The sequence below is a fragment of the Balaenoptera borealis genome (genome assembly GCF_965194805.1).
Source record: "Balaenoptera borealis genome assembly, chromosome: 7".
Lineage (NCBI taxonomy): Eukaryota > Metazoa > Chordata > Mammalia > Artiodactyla > Balaenopteridae > Balaenoptera > Balaenoptera borealis.
The window spans coordinates 73725389-73746197 of NC_138864.1; the positions used below are offsets into that span (position 1 = coordinate 73725389).

The following is a 20809-nucleotide window of genomic DNA, read 5'->3' on the forward strand; positions in this document are numbered from 1 at the left end:
GCCCTCGCTTGCCGCAACTAGAGAAAGTCCTTGCACAGAAACGAAGACCCAACACAGCCATAAATAAATAAATAAATAAATAAATAAATAAATAAATAAATAAAATTTATATTAAAAAAAAGTTTTTACCCATGATTATTTAAGACAAAATAAAAATGAATCCAATGACATGTCTGAAACTAAATCCATCACTTCCCCCACATCTGCTCCTTTCTCTATCTCCTGTCCTGTTAAATGATATGATCATCTACCCAGAATCAATCCAGGAAGAGCATGATCTTGGACACCTTCCTCTTTCCCTCATCTACTGTGTCCCATTGATTCTATCTCTTCCTCTTTCATATCCATCTCTTCTCCATTCCCACTTCTTATTGCTTTAGCTAGGATCCTCCACACCTTCTTCCCACACAATTAAAACACAGAAACCAACCTACCTCCCAGATCCTTCTCCCCCCACCCTCACAACCCACACTATATTGCCTCTATAAAGTGATCTTTTAAAAATACAAATCTTTAAATCTTCTAATTGTTCTCCACTGACTACAAGATAAAATCAAACTGTTTTAGCAAAGAATACAAAGCCCTTCATGATTTGGCCACTAACTACCTGGTAAGGTCCTCCCACCCTCTATCCCCACACCAACCTTATACTCTTCATCATCTTAAACTCTGTTTATTCTACGTTAATTTGAGATCTGCACTCTTAAAGAATGCCAGCGTTTTTAAAGACTCTAACTTTTACATTTTATGTTCTATAAATCTCCACCACCACCCATGCAGAGATTTAGGAGCTGGAGAGAGTGGTAGACACATAATTTAAAAATTATTTTTTCCTGCAAGAATGACAGTAATGAAGTTTGTTTTCTAACTTCAAGTACATAGGGAAGTTCTACCTTTTCTTTACTGAAAGAGATGTCTGAAAATCAGTTTGAAATCCTTGAGAGTAGTCCATTCAGTTAAGACCCTCATTATATGCAGATATTCTAGGAAGGGTTGGGTAAGAGGTTAGTCCTACTGTTGAAAGCAGGGGAGAAATCAGAAGTTTTGAAGTTTAAAAGAAAAAGTTACTCAACCCCCAGATTTAAATCCCTGGAGAGGAAAGGCGACAAAGGTTTGGGCTGTCTGACCCCTGGGAACTGGCTCTGCATATGAACTGGAAGAGATGAGCACCAGCAACAGCCCTCTGATGGAGCCTAGCAGTGGAGTGGAGGCAGGGGGTGTCTTGCTGCAAGGAACCCTGGGTGCCTACCGACTTCAGTTTGTGTCAACAACAGAACAGCAGCTACTGCTGGACTGTAAAGCACTGGTTTTCAATTCCACACAGCAGAGAGAAACAATAGCAGCAACGAACTGCTCAGACTCCACTCCATTTCTAAGGCCACTTGGTAGAAGATGGTTTGATTAGGGTGTTGGTGCAGAGAATGCTCAGATAATTTGGTGGAGAACAGGAGTTTCAGAAGGAACGTACTATACTTAATGGCTATGAAGGTCAGCTGTGAAGGTAATGCTGTTTACAAAGGGTATTGCTATAAAACCTAATCACTAAGTACAGTGTCTAATTTTTGTTTAAAGTAGTGGCCTTTCTCCTCCCTTTAGCATCAACATTATTTTTAGCTCAGAGGCTCCAACATATTCTGATGACCTTTATTGTCCATTGTTATAATAAATAAAGCACAAAGCCATTAAAACAAAGCAGCTGTGTGGCCTGCAACATTAACAGTTTTTTTCTCCTACCCTTGGAGAGAATGCTAGTTTCAGACTGCATTCTAGAGGATTACATGAAGTAAATCATGTTCAGAAAATAACCAACTATTAGTACAACAAAAACTTGAACTGGAAGAAATGCCTTTACTACCTGTGCTCTGAACATGCTCATTTCATTACATACTTTTCTCAATACCTGCAATACCCAAACTCCCTTCAATCTACCTGGTCAGTCTTCTCCATCCCTACTGACTTCCAAACTCTTCACTTCAGTTGCATGTCTAATATAGCTTGATCTTCTTTCCTTAATAATCTAGTGTGCTTTTAGGTCTCTTTGTAAGAAAAATTAACTTCATTTAATCAAGTATTACAGTATAAAAATCTAAGATCTATTAGTAGAATCAACATGTGCTCAAGTGAAAAGAAAGTTGTTTTTAAAGACTGAATTCTTAAAAGACTACTGAATTTCATTCAATAACCATTACTGAGTATGTACTATGAAAAAAACTGGTCTTAAATTTTTATAAATTAATTATCATTTCACAGAAAATATAATCATTCCTGCTTCTTGCTCTGATTAACTGCAACAGAGGCAGTTTCAGTACTGAAAAACAGTATTTCAATCTTCATATGGAATTAATTCTTTCAACTGAGCTCAGTATATTTTCTAATATTTTTCTCATCAATTAGATTTTGTCACTCCTTTTAAGTCTCATAACTCAAAGACTTTGGAAAACTAGGAATAAGGGAGAAAATGATCTCATGCATCTCCAAGTTTGGTTGAAAATTCTTACGCCAAAGATATGTGACCATGACCCAAATTAATAGGTAAACCCAATACAGCATTAAATCATACTTTTCTTTTTTGGAGTATTATTTTTGTATATTTAACAGTGATGTTCTACTTAAGTATTACGGTGGCCTATTATTGTTTGCTTTAAGCCTTACCCTAAATTTCATAAACTTAAAAGTGGCCATTAATAGTCTACTGGTTACCACCAACTTTCACTGTGGTGATCACACATCAGTACAGTGAGACAACTTTTTCTCAGCAATGGGGAATTTTCTCTGCAGTCTTGGCTTTGGCTCCCTTTGCAGTGGACCACTTGTGGGTGTCCTGGGTCTCTTGCCTCCTATCCAATTTTCTAAAGTTCCTCCATCTTTCTGAATTAAAATCCTATTTGGGACTCTTTGAGGACTATCTTCAGTTTTTACTTGCGGTCTCCCTATCTCTGGCCACCAGAGGTAACCACGTATACACTGTGTACACCAGTTTCTAGTTCTTCTATTTCTCTTCTCTCTTCATTATCAGGATCATTATCTTATGCAAGGACAATCTGTCACAGTCCCTCCAAAAATCTGTACTGACTAGCCAGGTCATTCTCCCTCTTCTTCTCTAATAAGACTTATTTGTGAATATGGAATGATTGATCCAATTTTACATTGGCAAGGGATAACTAAAAATAGTCACCCATTTCAAAATACTTGCTCTATATCTCAAATCACATACTTCTGGTCATTTTCTACTCAAGAATTAAATACTATACTGTACTAATTACTTCTTGTGGAGCATTAACTCTTTTAGGCAACTGGCAAGTACACTAGATTAATAACTTAATAAAATGAAAAGTTATCTTCTTACTTCTCCTGTAAACACCTTTCCTCTCCCATCTGTATTGCCTGTCTTGTTTAAGCCCTTATATTCTCTCACCTGGACATTATGAAGTTGTCTCAGAAACAGCTTTCTTACCTAGTACCTCAATAGTCCCTAATTTATCATCCACACTTCCACCTGAATGATTTTTCTAAGCAAACATCTTCAGTTATCACTTTCCTACTCAAAACTCCTTTTTGGTGTCTCAGGATAAAGTCAGACCTCCCAGCATTACATATAACCCCCACCCCTGCACATGCAGTCTCATCTCTCACTGCACCTTTGCACTGGTTGAACTGAATTATTTGCAGTCCTTGAATATGCCGTGGTATTTCACAGCCCTACTTTACCATGAGCCTAGAATTCCCTTCCTATTCTGGTCTGTGTGAAGAACATCTATCAGTTTTCAATACACGGCTTATGTATCAATTATTTTATAAAGCTTTGCTTACCTCTTTCCTAGATGATCTCCTAACTAATCTGCTCCTTTGTCCTTCCCCTCCCTCACAATGTATCACAGGTATACTGTTCTCTCACACCATCTTTACACTTATTTTTCTGAGTTTTGTACATACCTGTCTCCATCTCTAAAATGTAAATTTCAAGAGCATAGAGGGCATCTTATTTCTGTATTCTAACATAAAACAGCACTAAATAAATGCTAAAGACATAATGAAGATACTATTTAAAAGCAACAAGATACTCCTAAGTTTTCTCAGCATTTTTTCTGAGCTGGAGACAAGCACTTCTAAAAGCCACTGGACATCTCCACACATATGTCCTGCAAGTACCTCAGGTGCAAAATGCCCACAACAAAATTCATTATTTTCCCCTGAAAGTTACTCCTTTACCTGAATTTCCTAAGTTCACCAATGACATCATGATCTACCCTGTGACCCAAACTAAAAATTCACGTTCCTACTTCTGACCTAACTCTCCTTTAGTCTACCGTTCCTAGTTATCAGTTATCTTGATAAAAATATCTTTAACAATGCCACTTCCCTATTCAAAAAATGCATTCTCTGGCTTATTCTGTTAATAGGAGAAATTCAGACAATTTGGCAAGAACCCTCACAATCTGGCAACACCTACCTTTCCAGCCTCATCTCTCGCAAATTTCTCCCATGGACCTTAATTTTAAACTCCACAGAATGTATAAAGAAATGCAGGTAGGTGGGCAATAGCAAGCCATCTCTAATAGAAATATAGATGTTTCTAGGTGTCAGAAGCAGGAGAAGAAAACAAAATCCAGTCGTCTTGTCATGTTTAAAGGTGTTGCAGGGTAATGGTATTAATCTCTTTACGGAACTCACACACAGACATACCCATACACAGATGGAGGATAGGGCTAATGGGTGGGTATCCAGAGAGCAATGGCAAGCTCTATCTGGTATTCAAGAGACAGATACAATGAACCTGGGGAACAAGAACAATCTCTACAAATCTTTTTGATTTGGGAAGCAGGTACTCAAAAAATATTTGTTGACTGAATGATGAATGTCCAGGACAGAAATGATTAATCAGCCCTCACTAAAAAGTATCCTAAAATTATCCACTTCCCTTTGCTCCCATTTAAAGGACATGAGCCTTCTTATCATGTGAAAGGGATCGCCCTCATTGTCAACTAATAAACTGGTATTCTGGTTTACCTAAGTAGTGTCTTTTCCATGGATCTGAATAACCCCAAGTCAGTGCACAAAATCGATATTGTGAATATAAACTGCTGAGAACAATCTCTCGGGCAATGGTATATTGCCCAATATAATACAAGCCTTTAGGGACTCATGGCTGCCAGCCAGTCTCTCCCAGTGTCACTTCAGCTGCTGACATTACCCACCACATCTCTGCTTCTGTGGATATGCTGAAACCCAACTCGTATCTTGCTGCTGTCAGGAAGATTCCTTAACATCCTCTGTCCCCAACCTGAGTTAGTTGTTTCTGTTTTTGTATTCTCATATTTATCCAACTGTGTTAGTTAACATATGATACTGTAATTATCTGACTGCTTCCCTTCTAGCCTCTGTACTCTTTGAAGGCTGGCATCATCTTTATTATGTGTTTTGCTCATAATAAGTGTAGATGAAGTGTGTGAATTCTTAATCCTCATCTACAATACTTCAAACTAACTCCATTATTTAAAACATTAAAAACCACCAAATTAGTTTTCATTTATATTAATTTTATGACAGTTGTCATAAAATATTTACTTCAGGAGGTGAGAAATTATGGCAAAGCAGATATATTTACTTGTCAAACATGGGTATTGCTATGAGGAAGGCTAATTCAAACCCATTCTGTTTCCCCTGTGTCACTCAATCCAATCTGTTAGCTTCCTATCTGTACAATGGGACAACTAGCATCAATCTCACAGCATTTGTGTGAGGGTTACCTCTGTTAGAGGTAATATATTTATAGACATCTCAGTAAAAATTAGTTATAGACATGGCATTTAACGTAAGTAAATCTACAGAACCACATAATAGCAAGAAATTAACTTGCCTTATCCTCCACTGTAAGCTTCCAGGGAAATAAGAAGCTTCCTCTCAGTACAGATCATACATTTCTTCTCATGAAGTACAGAAAAGCTAGTTAGCCCACCCCAGGATAAAAGGGAAGGACTATAGGAGCAGAACTTAAATGTGACCCCTGTTTACCCTGGAGTCCTAATAAGTCCGTTAGAAACATGGAAGCTGTCTATGCTTTCCCCGCTGAGATCTCCAAAAGGATGTTGGTTAGAGGGGTTAAAAAGGCGAGCTCTCGCATTAACAAACTTGAAAACTTAAAACTTCATTTTTAAATGAAGACTCTAAGAAATAAAACCACGTTATCTTTTGAATGCTATTATAAAATATGTAGCTGTCTAAAATTCCTCTTACGTTCTTCTGGTTTCATTTCAGTTATTTTTTGTAGCCAATTTTTCCATGTTTGGCAGTCACAAGGCTCATGGGCTTCACCAAGGCACTCCCTAAAGAGGAAAACATGGAAAAGGCAATTTAAAAATATCCTTCATCAACATCAAGGTAAAACAACAGGTGGGAAGTACTGTTCCAAATGTAAAGTTGAGAACACTGAGGCACAGTGACTACTGAGAGATGAAGCCTTTCAATAGAGGAACTGGAAGCATGATTCTAAAGCTCAATACCACTAGGCCAGATTTTCTTTCATCAGTACATTTATTCACACATTTAAAAAAGTTCCAAATAGATTACCTAATATTTATAATTTAGTCTCTCATGCCTTAAGAGCTGTAAAGTATTTTTTATCAGTTGGGTTCTGTCTCAGTAATAGTTTAAATTCTTGCAATTCAATGGGTGTTCCCCTGGCCAGCAGCATTTCCATTACTCACGAGCTTGTTAAACATGCAGAAGTGCAGGCCCCATGAGACCTACTGATTAGAATCTGCATTTTATCAAAATCACCATATGACCCTTCTGCATTTTAAAGTTTGGGAAGTACTATTTTACATCACATTCTTGTGATTACTTTTACCTCTGAATCTCCAAGTAACAGCAAGGGCAATCTAACTTACTTTCAAGTTTGATAAATTCCAATTTTCTGTCTTATTGGAATTTGGCAAATTTTGATTTAAATAATTAAAACTGTATCAATTTATCATTTGTAACTTAATTATATATTCTTTCTATAGGTATATAAAAGTCAAACATTAGGGACTTCCCTGGGGGTCCAGTGGCTAAGACTCTGCGCTCCCAATGCAGGGGGCCCAGGTTCGATCCCTGGTCAGGGAACTAGATCCCACATGCCACAGCTAAAAGATCCCTTATGCCGCAACTACGGATCCCGCATGCTGCAACTAAGATGCAGCACGGCCAAATAAATAAATAAATAAATAAATAAATAAAATTTAAAAAGTCAAACAAAAATGACTTAGAGCCTTTACGAATTATTTAATTCAATATGACATTATAGTCTGTAGCACAAAGCTAATCATTCTAGTTAATAACAAAACATCATTTTGAGCAAAGAAAAACCCAATCTATGGGTGCCATCATCATCACCAGTCTCATTTTAAACAAAGATCTTTTCTTTTTTTTAATTTTTTTTTTTTCTTGGCCAAGAGGCATGTAGGATCTTAGTTCCCGGACCAGGGATGGAACCCGCGCCCCCTACAGTGGAAGCACAGCGTTTTAACCAATGGACCGCCAGGGAAATCTCTAAACAAAGATCTTGTTTACAAAGTTTAAGTTAAGAAGACATGCAAACTGACAGGTAGAGTCTTAACTAACTATGAGGTAACATTTCACTATATTAAGAATGTATCAATTCTACTTCATACCCATTAGGATGGCTACTATTTTTGAAAAACAAAAGAAAATAACAAGTGTTAGGAAGGATGTGGAAAAACTGGAACCCTTGAGCATGGCTGGTAGGAATGTAAAATGATGCAGCTGTTATGAAAAACACTTTGGTAGTTCCTCAAATAGTTTCAACAGAATTGAAAACAAGGACTCAAACTTTTACGCCAATGTTCATAACAGCATTATTCACAACAGCCAAAAAATGGCAACAACTCAACTGTTCATCATTGACATATGAATGGATAAACAAAATGTGGTATATACACTCAATGGAATATTAGCCATAAAAAGGAATGAACTTCTGATACATGCTATAACATGTAATGAATTTTGAAGACATTAGGCTAAGTGAGATAAGCCAGACACAAAAGGACAAATATTGCATGACTCCACTTATATTAAATATCTAGAATAGGGAAACTCATAGAGACAAAGTAGAATAATGGTTACCAGCAGCTGAGGTTGGGGAGGGAGGATGGGCAGTTACTGCTTAATGGTTGTGGAGTTTTTGTTTGGGATGATAATAATGTTCTAAAATGGATAGGGGTGATGGTTGCACAACACTGTTAATGTACTTAATGCCATTGAATTGTATACCTAAAAAATCACTAAATACCTGGAAAGAATAATTTAATTTTCTTAAATTTCTGACTCATTACCAAATCTGGCATTTGGGAAATCTTTTCCATAACTGTGGTTTTATACAGCTCCTTAGTAACTTAGTGATAATTTAATAGACATTTAAAAAATATTGCGTTGATTAAAAGTAGAAGTAGACAGCATCCACAAAGTAGATCTTTGAAAACTAACACATCAGAGAAAATAAGCCTGAACTTCTCCAAAGTACAGTACAGTGATGACAACTTTATCAGATGTAATAGGTGACTGATAATCTGGATTATGCCATGTGTAGGAAGACAGAGTATTCTGATAGAAATAATGAAGATACTGGAATGTTCTACAGATACTGGAAAACTAACTTCCTGAAGAAAGTTTTAACCAAGACACCAATGACTGGTAGCAAATACTCTGACAGACAAACTGTAATTACACAGGATAGTGGGAGAAAGCATTCTAGGTTCAGTTATTAAGGGCACAGAACTTGTTGGTGAACAAGTTATAACAGAAAGGGTTATCCTGTGGTGGGAAGGAAAATGCCTACTCCTACCTTCCCTCCCAACAATGACTATATTCAGTTCTATCCAAGCAGACATCTCTTGGGGATAGCTCTCAACTGATTCTGTCACATGTAGTTCTTAAAAAGAAGAAACTGTTATTGGCATTTCTTGAGGTTTTTGCAATCATTTTTAGAAAATATTTTTGAACTTTTGGGGGAAAGAAAGAAGCAAACCCTGAATCACATGCTTTTATTTTATAAAGATCTCTCTTGCAAAGCTTCCTTTTGCATGAAGCAGACTTTCTTTCTCTTTGTAACACTAGATAAGTAAGGGCAGCAGAATTCTACTTAAAATTTCCTTTTTTTCTTAGAATTTCTGATTATAGGCAAAGCTTTTATACTACATGAATATGAGTAGGAAGCTATGTAAAAACAAAAATTGCAAATTAATGCTTAGAGAGGTAAAGCAATGTAAAAATCCTAGAATATACATATATCATATACCTACATATATCAATCCTATAGCTTAACGAATTTCAAAACTGAAAGGTAACAAAGTTAAGTCCTGAATTGCTATGCCAGAAAATGATGATACTATTTGCTAAGTTATCTACCACCCTTATAATAGGAGAAGGAGTAAATATTTACCAAATGTGATCTTAAATACATGTGGTCATCCCCAGATCCCCTAAACTGGGATAAAATTCCAAGTAGGGCCTGTGATCCTGGCATATAGTTTCCAATGGATACTGAGTATAACCAGCCTGATATTTTGGGGTGTGAGAAAGAGTAAGCTGATATATTTTCTCCAAACACTAGACTAGAAAGGTACAGCTTATAGCATCATATATGTTTATTGGCATATACAGCTTTTAGAATCTAATCTACCTTGGTAGGTTTTTCCATTAGTTTCCATATTTTCAGTCAAACCAAACTTACTACTTGCAGCATACAAAGAGAGGTGGGGAAGAATACAAGAAAGTAAAAGCTAATCTACAGTGAAAACTAATAAAAGCTAGGTCACAGAAAACACAGAGTTTAAGAAGACAATGCCAATCACAGATTTTTCTTTTCCTTTCAAAACTTTATTATCCTCAGATCTTAGCAAATGTTATCATCTTCTTAATCTTCTAAACATTTTACTAATCTATGTTTTCCATTTTTGTAGCCTCTCCACCAATCCTCTTAATCAGCTTTTTTCATCCAGAGGTGCTTACATGAACCAGAGGGCTCAGAAAATGATTTTCTGAAGGATAGTACATAATTAGTACCATTCTAGATGGGGTGCTTTAGGGCACTAGAGCTTAAGTTTCTCAAGAAACTAACTTCAAAGAAGAAGCTCCTTTATTTTCTTCTTTTAATATTCTTACTTTATAATAAAGTAGATTCACATTAATCTAAGGACAATTTATATGCAAACAATTAAGCTTGTGTGTATTCAATAACTCACTTCTCATTTCTGTTGCTGGATCCTTATCTCTTCTGGTGGGATAGTGAGGTGGAATTAGGACTCAACCATCGAACAGTAAAACACGTAAAACTAAAAATTAGGAATTTGCTTTTTAAATGTTTTGAAAAATTATCTTAAGGCATGTGGATATAATCTATTATTCAGTATTTTGTTGCTATTTTACTTGCTGAACCTGATTTAGCCATGAAAGTAGTAAATGTGGTTTTCCTTTCATTAATCACTATATTCAAGCACTTAGCCAGAAGCCTCGCAAGCTTTTTCTGTAAAGGGCCAGATAGTAAATATCTTGGGTTTTGCAGGCCATATGGTCTCTGTCACAACTACTCGATGCTGTCATAGCCTGAAAACAGCCACAGACAATAGGTAAACAAACTGGCATGAGTGGGTGTGGCTGTGTTCTAATAAAACTTTATTTTTAAAAATTGGTGCAGACACTACTTTGCTGACACCTGACCTAGAATTCAGTGCTATATATAGGTTGGCAGTTCAAGAAATATTTTTAGCTAATGATAATGATGATGAGGTTAAGAAATAGACCTTTCACGGTAGGGATATTTCCATAACTGCCTTTTTACTATCTAGCAGTGCTACAGTTTGATTTTGGTTTCTGATAAGCATACAAGTAAAGATTAGAGTTTTATATCTGCCTCAAGTACAATATTTCCTTGCATATGTGATAAATCTGGAAATGAGCAAAAAGCATAACAAATACTATTTCTTCTTCTGATCACTTAATTAACTAAAACAAAAAAGTTATTATAATTGAATAAAGTATAACGCTGATGTCAGACAAACATACAGTCAAGAGACTATACATAGTTACATGGCCTATCCGTTACTGATTTATCATCAGTTCATACTTAACTGAGTATTTATCAGGCACTAGAAATTAAATAAAACATAAGACACAAACTGGTTCCTAACTGGGACTGTGCATTAGAATCACATAAGAGCTTTTTTTTTTTTTTGGAGCCCCACTCCAAAATCCACTAAATCAAAATATCTCTTGTTAGGGTCTAGAATGCAAATTTGGAAAAGCTGTCTTAATACTAAATTCTGGGCATGCCTGGTTAAGAATCACTGCTAGAGACTTCTACTTTGAGAAACGGTGTTAAACTCTAAACATTTTCTAATCTATGGTGAGTAATTTGGTACTAAAGTTCAAGTGCATGGGCTCTAGCATCAAACAGAGCTGGGCTTTAATTCCATTTCTGCCAATTCCTAGCTGCATAACCCTGGGCAACTCCTCTGTGCCTAAATTTCCGTATCTGTAAAATGGGTATAATAATATCACTCCGTTCATAGCATTGTTAGGAGAATTCAATATCTGAAAATATTTGGCAAGGTGGCTGGCACACATCAAGCACACAATAAATGTAAACTATCACCACTCTTTATACATTTTTTAATGAATAAGAATATCAAAAAAACTACAATTTAAAGGCCTAATTCAAAGTATAAAGTCTCTTTAAAAACTGTCAGAAAGGTGATTAGGCTATTCCAACTTGTCTTTTACTGACCAGCAGAAGAGGTGTCCTTTTCCACAGTCCACAGCAGGGGCTCTGAGCAAGGGGAAGCTGAGTGTATCAGACCCAGATGTGTTTGACCCTTGTTTTGTTAGTCTGACTGCTCTTTCACAGCCTGGAGTAGGACACCATTTAATGGCAGGATTATTTTCAACAAAGGCCTGTTTAAACAGCAATAACAAAACATAACAAAACATTTTAACTCTCAATTCTAATAGAGAGTGTACCCCATATCAATTTATTTTAAAGCAAAAACAGAGTGACATAAAAAAACAAAGCGTAGTCAGTCTCAAGAAACACTTAAAATAGTATTGGGATATATAAAATAAGAAGGAAAAATGTGGCAGTTACCTTAGTAATGACATGACTTTTAAAATTTATGTTTTCTTTAATCTAAAAACCAAGTAGATGATGATAGAGTAAAAATGCAACTATTCATACAGAAAATGTGTAATTTAAAAATGTTTTCTCATACAATGTGCCACTTTTCTGATGGAAAATAATTTTTATAAATAGAATCTTGTGATTATTAGTTGCATCAGAACAGTAAAGTTCTAAATGGTACTCTAATAATACATAAAAATCAATATTATAAACATAGAATTACCATATGATCCAGCAATTCCACTTCTGCATATAAACCCCAAATAATTAAAAGCAGGAACTGGAATAGATATTTGTACACCCATGTTCATAGCAGCATTATTCACAGCAGTCAAAAGGCAGAAACAACCCAAATATCCATGGATGAATGAATGCATAAACAAAATGTGGTATATACATTATTGGACTATTATTCAACCTTAAAAAGAAAGGAAATTTTGATACATGCTACAACATGAATGAACCTTGAAGACATTATGCTAAGTGCAATAAACCAGACACATAAGGATAAATATTGTATGATTCTACTTATATAAGATGCCTAGAATAGTGAAAGACATAGAGACAGAAAGCAGAACAGTGGTTACCAGGGGCTGTGGGAAGAGGGAATGGGAAGTTAGTGTTCAATGGGAACAGAGTTTCAGTTTGGGATGATGAAAAAAATTCTAGACATGGAGAGTGGTGATGGTTGCACAACAATGTAAAAGTACTTAGTTCACTTAAAACTAGTTATAATGGTAAAGTTTATATGTATTTTGCCACAATAATAAAAAAAAATGTAAAAAAAAAGTCAATATTAAGATGCCTTCTATGTTAAAGAAACAGTAGGACTTCTTTTTTAAAAGTCCATGTATTAGGGTTTAGACCATAAAAAAATCTGAACAAGACAGTTAAAATGTAACTTTTAAGTCACACAAAGAAGATGGGGAAAAAAAGATGAAATAAACATTATAATTTGTTTTATGAAACTATTACTTGAAATTAAAAAATCCATAAATTTTCAAGTTGATAGTCTTTATTTCTAAATATTTACACTGAGGAGTAAAAATATGTCTTCTGGAAAATTTAAAATAGTTACTATTTACTTTGAACATTATCTTGATCAATCATTTATAAAAGTTCAACATGCAAATCAATGAATTGTTTTGAGCGAGTTTTATTTTTTTTGTAAACTACTATTATGGCTTTTTGCTTTTACTTCTATCATGATTATAAAATAATGCTTTAGTTTAAAACTTTAATTTAGGCCACCATTCCTTTATGCAGTTTTTCTGACAAAGTCAGAGTCCATTACTTTGTTTTCAAAAATAAAACAAAAAAATTAAAATCTGTTATATAGGTTTAATAAAATTTAAATTTTGGAAATCACACAGATAATTGGCAGCATACCTTAATATCAAACTGTAGGTATCGTTTGTCCATCTCCTTAGAAACTACGCTTTCTATGATATCCACAGGAACAAGTTGGAAGCAATCATATGCAGGGCAGAAAATGTTGTGAGCTTCACCTTCTTGAATTTTCAGATTCAAAAACCTATTAAAAGTATCAATTGATAGAAAAAAGGCAAGGATATAATTTGCACATTCTAAGAATTTTTTCTTGATGCTGAATTTTCTGTTAGAGTATAATTAAAATATACCAATGAACAAACTGTGCAATATCAATTGTAATACATTAAAATTCATATAATTCACAAACACTGAACACTTATTACCTGCCCAACCATTCATTATATATATGTATGAATATTTATATACAGATCTATGTTTTATAATTTCTTTAACTTTGTTTGCTTTATCCTCTTTAAAAATTTGAAACAATATATTTATTTAACATTAAAAATAGAAATAAGTGGTTTAGAAAGGTCATATTCAATTCTCAATATTCTACACCTTTAAATTAAAGAGAGCAATGGTACAGAATTAAACCATAGATAATTCAAGAGATTTTTGAGGTGGCATTGGAATACAGCATAACTTTTTGAAGAAAAGGTTTTCTGCTTATATTTAATTTAGACAAATATTAAAATGAGTTTCATGTCCTATTCTAGGCACACTAGTTGAGGTAGTACAGAAAAGGCATCCTGGAAAGTGGCAGGAATCTAGCCCAAGGTGAATTAAGTGGTTAAAAGCAAGATTTTTAATTAGAGAATTCCAGGTCTGCCACCAACAAGTTATATGACCTTAAGCAATTCATTTAACTGTTCTGGGCCTCAATTTCACTATGTGTAAAATGGAGATAACAATATATACTTCTCAGGGTTGTTATACAGATTATATGATATAATATATGTGAAATATTTACATGGTGCCTGGCATAGAATAAAGAATTCATAAATTTTAGTGAGGGTTTTATCATTAATATTTCCCATGGAAAAAGAAGAAATAAACTTAAAAAAATTTTTTTTATTTATTATTTTTGGCTGCGTTGGGTCTTTGTTGCCGCGCGTGGGTTTCCTCTAGTTGCGGCGAGCGGGGGCTACTCTTCGTTGCAGTGCACGGGCTTCTCATTGTGGTGGCTTCTCTTATTGCTGAGCATGGGCTCTAGGTGCACGGGCTTCAGTAGTTGTGGTACGTGGGCTCAGTAGTTGTGGCTCGCGGGCTCTAGAGCGCAGACTCAGTAGTTGTGGCGCACAGGCTTAGGTGCTCCGCAGCATGTGGGATCTTCCCGGACCAGGGCTCGAACCCGCATCCCCTGCATTGGTAGGCGGATTCTTAACCACTGCGCCACCAGGGAAGCCCCGAAGAAACAAACTTTTGAAGTGTGAATTTCCCTTGCCTGAGGAGACATATCCAAAAAAATATTACTAAGACTGATGTCAAAGAGCTTACTGCCTATGCTTTCTTCTAGAAGTTTGTGGTTTCAGGTCTTACATTTAAGTCTTTAATCCATTTTGAATATATTTTTGTGCATGGTGTGAGAGAGTAGTCCAACTTGATTCTTTGTATGTGGCCGTCCAGTTTGCCCAGTACCATTTATTGAAGGGGTCATCTCTTCTCCATTGTATATTCTTGCCTCCTTTGTTGCAAATTAATTGCCCATATAAGTGTGGGTTCATTTTTGGGCTCTCTATTCTGTTCCATTGATCTGTGTCTGTTTTTGTGCCAGTACCATACTGTTTTGATAACTGCAGCTTTGTAGTAAAGTTTAAAATCAGGGAGTGTGACGACTCTAGCTTTGTTCTTCTTTCTCAAGATTGCTTTGGCTATGAAGGGTCTTTTGTATGTCCCTAAAAATTTTAGAATTATTTGTTCTAGTTATGTGAAAAATGTCCTCAATAATTTTTAAAAGTGTAAAGGGATGTTGAGACTAAAAGTTTGAGAACAGCTAACTGTAGAGTTCCTTTTTTCACATAGCAGGACTCTCTTCCTTTTAGCTATGAATAGGTTCCCTGTAAAGTTAGATATAATTTATCTTAATACTTATAGTCCCCTGTCAAAGTGCACAACGTACTTAGACATAGTTACTACATAATGATGTTTTTGAATTTTATGTATTCTAAATACATCAGAGCAGGTTTAACTATCTCTGGAGAATTAAATGACAGAACTGAGAAGACCTCATTGAAGAAAGGATCATCTCTCTGTGAGCCAGGCTACTAATTTTCAGCAACATAGAATTTCTCACTAAATTTAAAAGCAGAACATAGAGTTGATGAATGTTAGTAAAAGAGAGAAATCTGGGGCAAACTTTACCTATATTTTTATCTTGTAGGTCAGCTTCACAGATTATATCGTAAGTTCCCACTGTTTATTACCAAGCTTAGTAAGATGGTAATAACTAACATTTACTGAGTGGTTACTATATGCCAGGCCCTGTTCTAAGCATTTTCCATATATTAAGCCATTTAACAATAAACTGGCAACAATGCTATAAAGTACTCACCACTGTCACCATTTTATAGCTTAGGAAATTGAGGCACAGGGAGGTTACCACTTACCTAAATCAACGACTAATCAGTAGCAGGAAGGATATTCTAGGCTGGGTAGAAAATAGTAATTACCCTTTCATTTAAGCCCTTGGCATAGATGCTTCAAGGCATCTGTATGGACTGATGAGGTAAGGGGGTAGGGAAGAGTAAGATAAGTTAAGATGTTTTCAAAACTATCTAGGGACCTTTAAAAATTCTTCCTTGCTTCTTAGACTGAAGAGTTTTTCTATATGCCCATGAAAGGACTGCAATTAATTTTAAAATGGTTTTATTCACATACGAGTCACTCAATCTGGAACTTGTTTTACTGATGCTTGATTTGACAAGAACTACCTGGTAGGAGTGAGGAGGAGTATCCTAGGTAGGCTAATAAGGTACCATGGAAAACAATAATTAGATCTTTCAAATTTAAGTCTTACCATTAAGTATGGGAGATGGTTCCTGTGATAGGAGTTTGGTGAGGAAGGTCAAGGAAGTTCAAAAAAATTCAAGTAAATCCCTTAGAGGGGCTCAATTTTCACAGAGAAATCAACATCAATAGTTAACAAACTTGGTAGAACCCAGATAATACTTCCTAATATAATACAGTTGACAATTTTAAGCTAAATAAAGTACTAAACCTGTGGAAGATTTTCTGTGCTCAGAACCAGCTCAAAGTTTGCTTTGTGTTGTGAGTTCTGACCTTTGCCAATTAATTTATCTGTATCAGCTGCACTGATTTGATCCTACCTAATTAGATTCAGAGTAGAGTCTAATCTATGTTTTAAAAAGAACAACCAGATATTCTTACTTATTCTCATTTTTTTAAAAGCAGATTATTTTTCCCCTCCAAATAAATAATGTAAATATAATATACAAATCCATTTATACAAATATAAATACAAATATAATCTTCCCTTATATCCCAATTTGGAAAACAGATAAAGAAAATGTACTCAAAATGAAACCACAGTGACAGAAAGAAGATCAGTGGTTGCCTACAGATGGGAGGTGGAGGGTGGTGGTGGAAGGATAAGAGGGAGGAGGAAAGAGAAGGGTGGGAGGGATTTCAAGGAGAAATGAGGAAACTTTTGGGGGTAATGGATATATTCATTATCTTGATTGTCATAATGGTTTCATGGGTATATATGTATGTCAAAGCTTACTGAAATATTTATTTTGAATATGTGTTTTAGTGTATGCTATGCATACCACGACAAAGTTATTAAAAAAAAAAAACAGAAAATTTCCTCAGGTTCTTGCTCTCTCACGCAACATGGTATTCCCTAGTTCCCTATACTTGGTTCCTAGTATTCTACGAAAAAGAATAGTTTGAAAACTTTTTCCTTAAATATTAGTGATATGCTTTGCTTAGGTCATCAATCATTAGATTTACGTGTCTCCAGAGATAACCTGATAACATATTGCTCATTATATTGATCTTCTTCATTCAGTTTATAAACCTCTCTCAAAAAGTACAACATTAGAGCAACATTAATGGATGGTGAGAAAGTATAAATCTTGGCAAGGTAATGGGAAGGAGAATAGAGATAAACATGAGAAGGAAAATAAAATTTCAATTTGTAATGTAGACCAACCATGCTTAGCAGAGACATCTACCTTTGAATTGATTAAAAAGGAATTTTAAGCATCCATATTCTTACAGATTTCCAAGGCTATCCGCTTGTCACGAAAAGTTCAGAGAAAGCATAAAAACAAATGCTTAAAGAATCTTGGGATATAAGAAACTGATTCTTGATATTGAGGTGCAGGCTTAAAATTTACAATAGATGAGAAAACTTATTTACCTACATCTGCTTTGTTCCCTAAAGTACCTTACATTAAGCAAAATAACCTTAATTACTAAATTAAATAATTTTACTAAATTAATAGATGGGAAGATGTCAAAATAAAAACAGAATTCTTCTTTAGTAGTAAAATATAACACATTTGAGTGTAACTCTGAAACCAATATAATCCATATCATTAAATATTGAAAGCAAGCAATTTTATTGCCAAATCAGAGTGCTATCATGCAGTAAGAAATACTAAGCTGCACATATACTCACGACTCCCAACATCCTCTACAAAAGTCATGTCCACAGGGCATATCCACTGGGTCTTCAAATACAGAAATACTGCACATACAAATGTCACACTGGAAGTGAAGAAGAAAAATGATTTAAACAAAGTCATACCTTGGAGATAGAACATCTCTTTGTTCATTAGCTTATGGCAAAAATACTAGCATAGTAATTATAAACAGTGTTTCAAAGTTATAAGGGAAATTAAAGTTAGTGTGCCTACCTTTGACTAAATAACAAATACCATGCTTATCTCATTATAAATTATTGTGGGATTTAAATGTTTTAATGCAAAAGTGAAATTCTTAAATTCCAAATGTATGTGTTAAATTAGTCAGCAACTATTTGTTTGGAAAAGGAAATACAAGAAACAAATCATTGCAATCTATTCAAGTCAAGATCAAATTGCTCCTTGCAAAATAACCACTTCAATATCATATCCTTCACCCTATACGCACCCCAGAAAATCTACAAAAACGGAGTAACTCTGTTTTTTTCAATACAGCAACTCAGGATATTCAGAGTAGCAATTTAAGGATTTCTACCCAGGGAACCATGCTACAAAACTGTGTATCTTCTAAACAATAACTACCTTTATAATGTTATAGATGTGAATTACAGAAGTAGGATTGTTTTCCAAGAAGGCCCAGATAAAATCTGGAGTGCATTCATATTTATAACATATTTTGTGTGGCTTAATCATTCAAGAAACATAAAAATTTCCTGTAACAGTACACCAGTGGTTTGCCAATTAAAAATGCACACAATGGCAGTACTGTTTCTCAATAAAAAACAAATATTTATTATGGAAATGTATCCAGATGACAAACTCCAGAAGTTTTATTGAAACAAATACATAATCATCAACATATGATAAATGTCTTCAGAAAAATATAAAAATATTTTCATATCTTTGGTTTCAGATGCCTATCACAAACTCAACTTTTAATATTTCAGTATGGTGTGCTCAAAATTTTAAGCAATTGGAGATTTTAAGTGAAAATATTGTAGATGGTTTTCCCAAATTCTTTTATGTTTTCTGTTTTAAAAGAGAAAAAGAAAGCCCTTTTGTTTTTCAATCTGTACTTCAGAGATCTCAAAAATAGCCTGTGATAATAAATACTTACCAAAGCATGAAATAATTGAACCCTTTAAGTAGGGTATAGGATTCAATTACAAGAATATGACTAGAGGTTCCATGAAACAATATTAAAACTAAAACTATGGGAAGTACACTGAATACTAAACCATACCAAACTGGTGTCCAAATCCCCAGGAGATAAACTTATTTCATCTGGAGAGGTGACGGAAGAGCGTGTAGTCCTTGGAGTTCTTGGAGAAGGGAGTGTGTCCCAGGCATTATACCCACTTGGTGGTGGAGTTGGCATTTGAACACCTGATCGTTGGCAGCAGTTCTCTGGGTTGGACATCCAAGCTTCAAGTAATTTCTCCCTGTCCCAATCTTTAAGAAAAATAGAATGGATATCTCTCAAATAACAGAGAAAATATGGTGATGTTTTAAGAGCTTCATAATAACAAAAGAGAATAAATTAGAGAGATATAGGTCATCTATGGAAAAAAAATTATTTGTACCAAAATAGTAATCGCAAATGAATGTTCATGTATGTTATATCCATTCATATTTTTAAACAGAATTTAAACTTTTATAATTTATCATGGCTTACAACCATGTCAATATCTAATAATATGGTCAAAATTTTCAGTCATTTCTACTAATAATCAAAAGTGGTGGCTCACATGTCATTGGAATTTACTAAATTTTTATTGGTATAGGTTTGATTAAGCCATTTTACTCTTTCAAGAATAATATGTCACTTCACAATTGGCCTCACTGCTGTCAAGTTGTAAAATGATTACACAGCTAACTGTAAGCATGTCAAAATGCCAACAAGTCCTAAAAATCATTTGATAAACAGCTTGAAAGCAGAAGGAACTTCTGAAGAGATTACGATTATAAAGTTTTAGTGAATTTGATATAAATTACACATTAAGTGAGCCTGATTCTGGCTTAACTAAAAAAAGGTTACCTTCCTAGTGCAAACACTTTAAAAATAGTCAAGTGAAGTATGTTATTTTAAGTCCAGAGCCATAAAAACCTAACCCATTCAAAACAATAAACTGATATATCCAATGATTTTCCCAGGTGTTTTATATATATTATTTCATTTACTCCTCCCAACAAACTTTTCAATCATTATTGAGGTGAAGAAACCAAGACTCCGGGAAATAACACAACTTGCCCAGGTTCACACAGATATGAAGGATTTGAAACAAATTTCTGTGAATCCAAAGCCTGTGTTCTTTCCACTGCAGCCAATAAAGCATAGGGTCAAAAGTAATATGAGTCAATTATTTACCACGGGCCCATTCTATATCATTTTACAAATCAAATACAAATAACTGTGAAAACTTTCTATGTAAGACTTTTTTCAGCCATATGAAGTCAATATATTTGGTGGTTTACCAGGATAATTATGATTCAGACATGCAATGAAGATAGAGTGTGTTTCCATATGTGCAAAGGCACAGAAGTACAATGGAGAGACATGAGCAGCTCTGTAAAGTGACAGTATACTATATTGTGGTTTGGGGAGATGGAAGATAAGATTGGAAACAGGAGT

General features: G+C 34.8%; 1 protein-coding gene across 8 annotated transcripts in view; it reads right to left on the minus strand.

The window, feature by feature from the left end:
* ANKIB1 (ankyrin repeat and IBR domain containing 1) overlaps positions 1–20809 on the minus strand; it is a 138086-nt gene that overhangs the window by 22416 nt on the left and 94861 nt on the right. For 7 of the 8 annotated variants that reach the window (XM_082398225.1, XM_082398224.1, XM_082398223.1 and 4 more), the window contains 5 exons: positions 19421–19629; positions 18153–18241; positions 13562–13706; positions 11783–11949; positions 6235–6323 (listed from right to left, as the gene is read on the minus strand). In XM_082398225.1, the coding sequence (XP_082254351.1) occupies positions 6235–6323; positions 11783–11949; positions 13562–13706; positions 18153–18241; positions 19421–19629 (699 nt within the window). Of the gene's footprint in view, positions 1–6234; positions 6324–11782; positions 11950–13561; positions 13707–16523; positions 16546–18152; positions 18242–19420; positions 19630–20809 lie in introns of those variants that run through there. The other variant, XM_082398227.1, reaches the window with a different exon arrangement.